This window comes from Pseudoliparis swirei, chromosome 23, assembly GCF_029220125.1.
Source record: "Pseudoliparis swirei isolate HS2019 ecotype Mariana Trench chromosome 23, NWPU_hadal_v1, whole genome shotgun sequence".
Taxonomy (NCBI): domain Eukaryota; kingdom Metazoa; phylum Chordata; class Actinopteri; order Perciformes; family Liparidae; genus Pseudoliparis; species Pseudoliparis swirei.
The window spans coordinates 5503614-5515212 of NC_079410.1; the positions used below are offsets into that span (position 1 = coordinate 5503614).

Here is an 11599-nt window from a genome sequence, read left to right on the forward strand (position 1 = left end):
ATTAACAACAAAGAATGAATTCACCTGGAGAGGTTTTGTCTTTTTATTACGGGACGGAATAGTATACTTCCTACAGTTTATATTATTTAAAAAATGTGCTGCCTGAATGCATCAACCTTGGATCTGAATACAGCAATATGGGCTTAAATATACAAATGCCTAAATTTACAGCATTTAGTTTTGATACTTTACCACAAGAGCTCACTAATGCTTCGAGCAGTATTGTCTTGTAAATTGACTCATTCAAACATGTAGTATGTATTTATCGATGCATATATTCTTCAGACTATCTTGACACAAAGAGTGGACATTTTTTTTAGCAGCTTTGGAATTATTTTCCGGGATGTTTTTTTTTAGAGGTTATAAAAGCGTTACATCATCTACAACAACAGACTATGCAGATTATGTTTATAGATTATTTATTTTTCTGAATAAATGTTTTCATTTATTCTTTATCTAATGGCCCAACAATGTTCATAAAAATACTATAATAGATGTACAAGTTATGAAGTAACTAATGTGTCGGAGAACTTGCAGTCAGAATGTCATTTCCTTGTTTATTTTAACTGTTAATTATTGACTTCCAGATAATTAGCTGCAGCCTCTATTTAACTTCGGTCACGGTCCGATGACGAGACAAATGTGATTAAAGTTATGAAAATAGTTTTGTCATTGTGAATACAACTTATTTAGAAAAAGGTCAGCGTCAACATAGATTGACTGATTACATAATCACACCACTCCCAGGTTAGTCGAAGACATAAATATAGAAAAATCTCTAATATATATATATTTTATACTGTATATGCATACAAAACTATCAGGAAAAGAACATGGGATGAACCAATGTAGAAACAAAGTGAAAATACAAAAAGTGAGAACGCAGCATTGCTCCTGCTAACAAATGGCAGCAGGTTGTACAGCAGCATCGTCCCCCAGCTGTTCCTCGCAGCTGTGGAACAAGGGATAAAAAAAAAAATCATGTCCTCTTAGCCAAGATTAAATCCTGACATGAACAATCTATATTGACTTCACTCCAAATTAGGAATGGATCCCCTGTAAAAAAAAAAAAAAATTAAAAAGCGTGAATTTCATATTTAGATATCTCGCAACGGGAGGAAGGAGTTTAATGCATTTAGTTGTCGTGACATCACCATTTCTAGAGATGGCCGTCGGGAGTTCTCTTGCAGAAGAGCGTGTCAAAAAGCGTTACTCCTGTTTCAGAGTCGCCGACGCCGGCCACAGCACTTCTCGTGACCCGGCAGTTGGAATGATTTCTTATTTGGACGGGAGTTGTCGACGTAAAGCAACAAAAAGGAGGCAGTGGGAGCTTCATCAGTTCGGTAGTCTGTAATATACAGGAAGAAAGTTGAATTGCATTTCACTTGTAAGGACCACTCTCGTTATGACTGCATCCAATATGGATTACCTACCAAAGAGCGGCGCGTGGGGGGAAAGATGCACACCAGAACCCAGTAAGTGCTGTGGCATACGTATCGGAGTCCACCGTCCCGAGGTACGTGAGGCTCGACCTCGCACCACGTTTTATCATCACGATGCGATTGAGCCCGGCTAACTTCAGAAATGCAAGATTGCCTTCTGTCTGCGAACTCTAATTCGAGGATTTTTTTTTTTTTTTTTCAACCGCATCCTAACGGTTCCTTTAGTGCTCTACGGGGGCAGAAGATGGCTGAAGTCGGATCTTCTGAATCCGAACAAATGCTCATTCATCTTGTTCGAATTCCACATCGTACTCTTCCCAAATCTGCCCGTTTTAATTAAATGGCATTTCCAATCTATATAAAACAAGTATTCACCTCTTTTGCTTTAAAAAAAAATATTAGAGCAGCAGTTGTGACTACGTTCTGTCGTCAAAGGGCCACAAAGATACCAGAAGAACCTCCCATGTCTGAAACGACGCTTTTCAGCCCCTCGGACAAATCCAACGATTCCTCAAGCGTTGCATGAATGAGCTCTAGCAAAGGCACATTTAAGGTTAAAAAAAAAGAAGAAAAAATGGCATAAATGGCCATCTTTTCTAATATAACACAAGTCCTAGCAAAGGCTTGCATTTAAAATTTGGCCAATTAGAGTTTTTTTAACTTTTCAAACACCTCACAACTCCTAAATAATGCCGACACGGACAACAAATACGAACAACAGCACATCACGAGTAAGAGGCCTTCAGTCGAAAGTTGGTCAGTCTTCAATCTGCATAATGCAGTGCTCTTGACGGACCCCGGAGTGCCGTGAGGGGCCTCCAACAGGTGCCTCCAACAGGTGCCTGAACTGCTTAGAGGAGCTAATCAGTGGACACATCTGTTGTTTGGCTGGCTCTTTTTGAAAAAAGGCATCTGGTTGGGAGACCGCTGGCAACTGAAGCTGTGAAGAGGTTTTCCACCTGACCTCAACGCTGGAACAATAAATCCTCTGTGTCAAACCACATGCACGTAATCTATACACATCTGTATCGATCACTTTAAGGCAGCTTCAAAGGCTCAATTGACATCGAGACCCTTGTACTTGGAGGGAAATGTCCTTTTGGCATCAGCTTTACCGCCTCATAGGTACTACTCAAGTGCTTCATGTATGCTTAACGGCAGCCCAATCTCTGCTTAGTCATGTTTGACGTGGTCGCCGATGCCCAGAACTCTGCTGGGGGGGGGGGGGGGGGGGGGGCGAGCAGCTTGCACAGTGCACAGACAGTGTAGATTGCGTAATAAAGACAAAAGGAGACAGACAGATTTGTGAATGCAGCATAACGCACATAGAGCCCCCCCCCCCCCTTATCTCATCCCTCAGTCTAACTCCTGAGCGTCCTCTCAGTACAGGATGAGTGGGTTCAGGCTGGGGTCCGAACCCGGGGAAGGAAGGAGAGCCCAGACCCAGAACCCACTAGGCGAGGGTTGAGAACGGGGTGGGGCTGGCGTTGTTGTGGTTGGAGGACTTGACGATGGTGATGACACTGGTGGTAGCCACCTTGCCCGGCGAGAGGGGCCCGCGGGTCACGGAGCGGGCGAAGCACTGCAGGGCCTCGTACTTGGCTCGCAGGGCGTCGAGCTCCAGCTTCATGCTGGCGTTCTCGCGGGCCAGCTTGTCCACCTCGCGCTGCAGCTCCATCTTCTGTCGCTCCAGCTCCTCCTTCTGGGTGACGCGTTTGACGCGGCAGCTGGCGGCGTAGCCGCGGTTCTTCAGGGTCCGCCGCCGCTGCTTCAGCTTGGCGACGTCATCCTTGGTCAGCCCGCGCAGGTGCAGGTTGAGCTCCCGCACGGTCATGGCCACCAACTCGTCGTCGCTGACCACCGGGGCATTCTCACCCAGCTCCTTCTTGACCTGCAGCACGTGAGCAACGGGGTGAGGAACGGAGGGCGTGTCTGGATGTTGGCGACGGTCACGTTCCTCCCGTTTCTCACTCACCTTTAAATCTTTGCTCGTCTTGAAATTAGTCGTCATTCCCTGCATGCAGACAACTGGCCAGAATCTCACAGAAGACACACTGAGAAGTGGAAAGAAGAAATCATAACATAAAAACAATGTAAAAGTGATGGAAAGTCACAAAGTACTTTTATTCAACTGCTGTACTGACATTCAGTATTTCCATAACATTTAAGATTTTAAAGAGATCATTTAGTTATAAATATGATATGCATAATATGATTTAAAGTATCTCTGTTTTTTAACATTAAAATGCTGTTTACACATCTATCAAAAATAATAACGAAATAACATGTAATTCGAGATCACAGAAGGGGCATTATGTTTTTAAAAAGTACTTTTTAATTACTAAAAATGGTAGTATTTGATGATATGATAACACATTAACGCATATTTCTTTCTTATATTACAGATTCTGACATAATATCGGCACTTCTCTCCACACATTCACTTTAAAGACACAACAACATTCCAGTTTTATGGCACGTGTCAACATGCATGTGTGCGTGTTAGGGCCACTGCTGCCAGCAGGGGGCAGCACGAGCCCGTTTAACACAAGCGCGTGTCAGGAGGAGGAGGAGGAGGAGGAGGAGGAGGAGGAGGAGGAGGAGGAGGATATGTTCACCAGACCAAACAATCTCAGAATCAGACGGCCTCACGCCACACATCTTTGCATCAAAGCTCTTTCTAGAAGAACCTCTCTGCCCTCTTCACAGTGAGGTGCACAGCTTACCGGGCTGCAGCCACGGCCAAAACCTGTGGTCCTGTGAGGCACACATTCCGCCCCCCCCCCCCACCCCCACCCAAGGCTCCATTTCAGGGCCTGTAGACCAGCCCGACTACAAGTGCCCTGTTCCATGTTCCACGGCTGCCATGGAAACGCCCTGCAAATGGGCTTTTTTGGAGTGTGAGTCACATGGTCACCAAAAGGTTTCATAACCGTAACACAGACACAAATTCAGAGTACAAATGAGAAGCGGATAACTTTTTTTAAAGCCATCCTGTAGCCTCGATCTGTCCCTTCATCCTGTTACGTCCCTAAAATCCACTTTAATGTACATTGTTTATTCCCCATCGACAGGGACGCTCCTCACGTTAAAACGGACCAACGTTTACAGTTATGTTGAACTTTACAGGGCGGTAGATACGCATGTGCACATTCCTGGAGATAGAGTGTCACAGAGAAATACTTTCCTTTATAGTCAGCGGTGTATTATTTGCTGCGAGACAATGTAGTCTGTGGACTTAGGCCTGTGTCTTGCTGGTTGGATCCTCTTACACTGGGCTTTCCTGAGCTGCTCTATGCCCTTATTTAACTCTGCGGGATATATTTAGCCCACAGTGCTGACACACAATTCTGCCAGCTAAACAATTTAAGTAAGCGAGCGATAAGTGATACCTCCAGTAAGAGGGCACACATTCTGAGCTGCAGCCTTCATGTGAGAGCATACTCTGGGCGTGTGTACATCCTTTTGGCTATGTTGCTATTTAAGGACTTTGCAACTGTTCAATTAAAGTTCCTTATCGCAAGAAATGGTGCAGTCGATAGAAAAAACATCGTATTGTTCTATCTTTGATGCGACCTGAACATTAGTCATTGTTCTTGTGATGCTGTTTCTTAAATTCAACACCAAAACACAAAGATTTTTCCTGAATTGGAAAATAAACGGATGAATAAAATATTGTTTTATGACATCTGCCTCTCGGGACTACAGATGAACAATAGCCTCTTGGCTAACTCTGGCAGATTTACAGAAATGTTTTTATTAATGTGCGCTGTCCTTTATCAAATAAACCAAAGAAAAACAAATCAGAAATACGTGGAGCAGTTAAACCCAGAGCCACATAAACTCATGTTTAGACATCCAGAGAACATCTGCTGCTCTCTCTGGTGTAGTTCATTGATTTTTTTCTTTTTTGCAACCCCAAAAAAAAAAACATGCCGAGCAAGAAATTGCATAATTGAGATGAGAAAGAAATAAAAGCTGAAATATGTTCCTCGACGATGTGATAGCCAAAACAGCATAATTTAAGTGGTGTTGGCTCTGGTATATTTCTTTGCAAAGATTATGGAAAAGTGGTGTGGGGCCCCGCTCTCTTCATACAAGGGGCCCCCAGCTTGTTTCCCTGAAATTCTCTAAGCATGTGCTTATGTTTTTTTGCAACTCACAGGGAGAGACAATGTTTTCCTGATCAAGATGCCAAAGTTTCCTCAGTGGAAAAACAGCAATTATATCACACAAGCCAAATCCGCTGTTTAAGCTTTTGCCACTCAGACGAGATTTATTTTACTACATGGCTTCTCACTTTCGTCAAAACAACTCTTTGGGTTTATCAAAAGGAGTCTGGGAGAAAAAAAAATACCTCAAAGGGGAAAAAAAAAGCCACACAGATGGCGGGGAAAAGAACAAAACCACATTCCTGAGTGAACACACATGCGCAAACCCTCATGCGCAACCCGGTGTTCACTGAAGGAGGAACATTCTGTGTGAATGTGTCCCGCCATGCACTCGGACACATTGGGGGGTCAGACACTTGTAAAACAACGGCTGCAATATTCACAAAATGTCTGGAATTCAGACGCGTCTCACATCTTTCTCCTGCAGGCCGGACAAATCAAAAAGGAGGCTGTGTGGAAGTCAGGAATGAGAGTCTAAAATAAATCCTGATGAATGACACTGATGGCCGGTAACCCGAGGAGCAGTATTTATTAACCGCGATGTTATCACAGAATTATGACAAAGTGTCTAAAAGAAAAAGAAGCAGATTAGAGCCACGGGGTGACACTCCTTAACTAACCGTCCATTACAAATGCTTTACTCGGGTCTCATGGCCGTGTTGAAGCACGGGTCTTATTTGATGTTTGAAAGCAGAGTGGTGTCTGGTAAACTGGCTACTTTGTTCTTTTGTGTGTACACATTACTTTGAAGATGAACGGACCCTTTCAGGGTTATTTTTGAGAACAGAATATTCTCAGAACCCGGGATAAGACTGACTTTTACATCCGCCCCATCTCTTAATGAGCACATTCGTGAAAAAGTGCATGCACAAAATCTATACATGAGGCAAAGTCAGTTTAATGAATCTATATATCATCTGTTCATGCTGTTTTTTTAAAGTCAGGCATCTGGTCAACTTCATAACAGCAGGTGACTGTGTGCTGCAGCCTCCTCCGAAAATAAACAGCCTATCAAAGACTTATATGCGCTCATGCTGCAGTGATAAATGCAGAGTCGGCTGTTCTGGACTCTTTGTTTATCTTCTCTTTTTTTCTTTTAATTTGGGAGTATAGGTTAAGCAGAAAGCAGGCGTGTTGCTGCCCCTTGACAGCCTGATGCATTCCTGAGAGAGAGAGAAGAAGAAAAAAAGTGCTCGCTTTTCTGGCATTTCTCTCCGGGGTGATGGAGGGATTGGTCTCTGCTCTCTTTCCCCCATAGCGCAGCACATTCGGTGGGATAATATGTGAAGGAGCTGGAGAGCGTAGCCGAGCGGTGAGTCACACGCTGTTTACTGGGAAGAGAAAAAGCGGCGACCAGCGGCAGGGAATCACACCCTGTCCGTCTGACGTTTCCTGGAAAATCCCATTGTTTCACTGGGGAGGAAGGAAAAGTACAAGTACACGGTTGAGGTATTGTGCGGAAAGGGAGGAGGACTCACGGAATATCTGAGCAAAGATATTGTCCCACCCGGGGATGAAAAAGAAATGTCAAGAATGCAAAAAAACTTAACAAAAGGATACACCTGTTCCAGTAATGTGTGAATAATAGGAACATGATAATATTCCATCTTCAAATAAAAGCATACGTCACGTCGCTTTTTCTAACGAGATGTACCAAAATCAAAAAAGAAGGGTAAAAATACTGTTAATAATAATAATAAGAACAATCCAGAGCTATCTGAGACCCGTGCAAAAGGTCACACGAGATGTCACAGCAGCGCATTAATTATGAATGTTGCTCGTTTGTGTTGCCGCCAATGTGCAATTTGAGTCTCTGTGCAATCAGGAAGATGTACAAGAAAAAAAGAAAAAAAATTCAAATTAGCAAGTCGGCCCCAGTGGGAACCAACAACAACAACAACAACAAGGCCTTCCCAAATAACACGACACATCAAATACATGAGTGGGTGGCAGACCATGTGACCGTCAGATGCACAGCAGGCCTGTTCACACAGCCGTCTCTGATTGGCCTGTTTACACTCTGTTTGCCATGTTCCGCTCACTGGCTTCCAAAGTCGATACTCAAGACTTGACATCTCTTTTTTTATTTCAGCTAGAGGAGCAACACACATGGTGGTGAGCGTGTTTCACCGTGAGTCACAGCATGGCTTTAACCACAGCGATGTCACTGTCACGACACGCAACCACAGGAACGTTATACGCTTTCATCCGGCGCTCGAAAAGAGAAATCCTATATGTGTGACGGCAACGACACTGTCCTGTGTTTTCAGAGGAGCGGGGTTCTCCTTATTGTGCCTTGTCACTGTTGTGGTGATAAGATGAGTCAGCCACTGTTACTTCTCCATTAGAGGAAGACATCATCACTGTGGGGATTGAACCACACGTTGACCTCGTGACAGACGCCGTGCACCAGAAGACAACAGGGGACCACAAACGCCTCTCGAATCCAAGTGAAACTAGAATGGGCACTCGGTAGAGTGCATACCTTCGCATATCACAAGATTGGGCATTGAATTATGAACATTTTGGCATTAGTTGCATGCCAATTGGACAAAAATGTATCGTGCTATGGTAAAAAAAGAGTTTGACCTTTCCATGACCCGATCGATCCCAAAATCTAATCAACTGGTCCCCGGATAATAAACAATCATCCCACCAAATTTCATGCGATTCGGTTCAATACTTTTTGAGTTTTGCGAATAACACGCATACAAATAAATAAATAAATAAATAAATACACGGCGATCAAAACATAACCTTCCGGCATTTTCAATGCGAAGGTAACAAGTTACTCAGAGACAAATGTGTCCCAGAAATTAATCACAACGGACCATAAAAAGGTCAGAAGTCAAGTTACTCGATACATTTTTTTATATATAAGCAAGCAGTATTATTTCTGAGGTAAAGTTGTGTTATTATCAGATGATTATAAATAAAACATCTGTAGCAGGACGTCGTTTCCTTATCTTCGCTCATGTCATAAGCTTTGAAGATAAGATAAATAGTGATTTGTTTGTTTCCCCTGTGGAGGCCAGTCCCCCCCCCCCCCCCTCCCCGGTGGTCTCGCTCCACATCGTGCCCTTTGTCCCACATGCCGAAACCTCAGACCACGTGTTGTGTCTAATGTCAGAGGGAGGCTGCTGGTGTTTAGCATCACAGAAGCCGAAATTAAATCCCGCGTTGAAAACAGCAACAGAGGCAGAATTCAAAAGGGATGTGAGAATATGTTCTCCGTGATTAATCCGGGGAGGCGGGAGTGTGTTTCATTCCAGTTTCCCAAAAATCAAAAGCTATGAGAGGGTCAGACAGAAAGCTATAAATAACCAAAACCGCTTTAAAAAATAATAATCTTACAACAAGTATTTATACTGGCTCTGTTTCCGCTGAGCAATACTTAATAAGCAGGCTAACATTATAATTAACATTACTCTACTCATAGTATGTGATTTATATGTATCATGTGTCTTCATGAAACATAGATTCCTGTTTTATTTGTGGAATTAAAGATTAATTTGTTTAAAAAATACTATTAATTAAATTTGCACAAAAAAAGCAAAAAATAGTCTATTTAAAATAAGCTGTTCATTAAAATATTTATATTTTTGTAAACTTTGTCCTTACTTTTTTTTTTCTTCCCCCACGCGACCAATCCAAGCCGAGAGCGCGGCTCTTTTTGGGGGGCTTTGCGTCCCTCGAACACAACACGTGTCCACGCGACTGAAACGGTCCACAAAGTCAACATCAACTCTCGGAACCGGGATCAGAACCGCGTCCTGCGTGACATGTGGCGCGCGCGCTCCAACACAATCCCACCTGCGCGCGCCAATATGTCACTGTGACAATTTGTGCAATAAAAAAAGAAAGAAAGTGATGTCAAAATATCTTCCTAGAAGAAAAACAAACACGCGCAAACACACACACACACACACACACACACACACACACACACGTGCACACACACACACACGCGCGCAACCTCACCTCTGTGGACTCGGGTATTTGTGGACCGTGATCCGTAAAACAGTGGCGGAGTAGGTTTTCCGACCCGCGCGGCGGAGTAACTCGACCCGACCGGCGTGAAGCGTCCAGCTCACGGATCCTCGGACTGAATATTCACTACAAAAAACAACAACAATGTACCAACATTCCACGCTCTGCTTCCGCAAGCACTCACGTCACCGATTCCTCGTGACCCGCCCCCTCCATTCATGAAAATAACTTTCTGCTGACGTCAGTTTGGGCAGGGGGGAGGAGGGGGATGGAGGAGGGGGGGATGAGATGGGGGGGGGGGGGGGCTTAGGCCATAAATAGAAGGTAGAGAGCCTGCTGCTGCTGCTGGCCGAGCTGCTTTTGCTTACTTTACAAAACTAATCCGTATACAAAGTCCGCTCATGCGGCGTTATGCTTTTCAAAAAAGGAAAGTCATAACCTCTCTTAGCCCCCCCCCCCTCCTCCTCACCCCCTCCTCCTCCTCCGATAAGGAGACTCCTTCATGGAACATGGTATTCAAACAGAGTGCATGAGCAGCTCTCCTCCCTCCGTGTGACTCGGGGAGCAGCAGCATTCCTTCCCCGGAGGAAAGTATGCGCGGCGTCGTGGCCCCGTCACAGGATTCCTCTTGTTTTACGTTATTCCGGGTAAATAAAGTATGCGAGTGTAAATATGTGCAGTCGGCATGGCCCTCTTCTGGGGTCTCCCTGTTCATTCATCCGACAGAAAGAGAGCTCAGAGTGCCTGTTCCCGACAGATGCCGCGTGTTTGCTCTCTAAACATTATGGGCTGCGCAGTTCAAACAAGGAGAGAGAGGAAGAGCAGAAAGATGATCGCTCACGTGTTTCGGGACTCGTGACTCGGAAAAACTAAAAAGTTATCTTCAAGAAATACCAACAAGTTTCTTTCATGAATAAACGTCCTGCTTTAACAACGTCATACCCTTTTATCTGATATGAGTAATACTATTGCTCAGAACAGTTTAGGTCTCAAAGGTCACGTCGATATACTGTCTGAGAACTTCTTAAAGATGGAGATGGAGACACACGTGGACGTCTTCTTGGACGGTTGAAGACTTTTCATTGGTCCTGGTTTCCTCCGTGGTCCTCTGTGTGTGTGTGTGTGTGTGTGTGTGTGGAAACTCGACTCAGACCCATGGCGACATGTTGACCTTTAGAGAAAGTGTGACGATCGGATGACTGTTCAATAAATGTTCAATGTTGAGACCAAAATAAATAACTTTGTAAAGTGTACAGGCGACGCCTCTCTTCACTTAGGAAACACACACACATTGAATGTTGACTTTTCAGTCACAACACAAGCTGACAAATCGTCTCTTCAACTCCAACCATGTGTCAAATAGATTCGATTAGAGTAGATATTCCTTTATTAGTCCCACAGTGGGGACATTTCAGAATCACCTATATATATATTTTGTATAAATATATATTTATATATATATATATATATTTTTCTTCTTTTTTATAGATATATATATATATATTTTTTTTTAAAATATATATATATTTATATATATTTTCTTTTTTTTATAGAGATATATATATATTTTTAATATATATAAATACTCAGATTGGTGTATTTCTACTGCATAATTATCACATGGGCTTAATTACTTATGAGATAATTATTTCTGAGTTTCCAGTAAAAGAAAAGAGGACAAACAACGTTTGTGTTTTTGCGACACCTCCACGTCGACCACAAACAACAACACACCATTTCCTGTGTGTAGCTTTTCTGGTCGTGAGGTAAACACGAGCATGATTTGGGTTGACATCTCTTTGGCTTCCGTGTGCTCCACATTTAAATGAATCATCTTTGGATTTCCTCAGATCAGAGGAGATGAGATGAGTTAGATGACACAATAGAAAGCTTGTGTACTTCTGGTTTATTACCTTCGCATTGAAAATGCGGAAGGTTATGTTTTGATCGCCGTGTATTTATTTATTTATTTGTATGAGTGTTATTCGCATAACA

General features: G+C 43.3%; 1 protein-coding gene across 2 annotated transcripts; it reads right to left on the reverse strand.

Moving 5' to 3' along the window:
• Positions 1-29: 29 nt before the first annotated feature.
• On the reverse strand, positions 30-9781 carry mafk (v-maf avian musculoaponeurotic fibrosarcoma oncogene homolog K). Of its 2 annotated transcripts, XM_056406802.1 has the most exons (4): positions 9596-9781; positions 9236-9447; positions 3418-3496; positions 30-3333 (listed from the first exon to the last, which is right to left on the reverse strand). In XM_056406802.1, the coding sequence occupies exons 3-4, from the start codon at positions 3460-3462 to the stop codon at positions 2896-2898; spliced, it is 483 nt and encodes a 160-aa protein (XP_056262777.1). In that variant the 5' UTR covers positions 3463-3496; positions 9236-9447; positions 9596-9781; the 3' UTR covers positions 30-2895. The 2 variants fall into 2 exon arrangements, with proteins under 2 accessions (XP_056262777.1, XP_056262776.1); XM_056406801.1 differs by lacking the exon at positions 9236-9447.
• Between the last annotated feature and the right edge of the window lie 1818 nt (positions 9782-11599).

What these genes read in the sequence shown, in the direction of transcription:
- mafk (XM_056406801.1), bottom strand. Translation starts at nt 3,462, where the DNA reads ATGCAGGGAATGACGACTAATTTCAAGACGAGCAAAGATTTAAAG. An exon ending in AGACGAGCAAAGATTTAAAG is followed by an intron (nt 3,334 to 3,417) that starts GTGAGTGAGAAA and finishes CACGTGCTGCAG; the next exon opens with GTCAAGAAGGAGCTGGGTGA.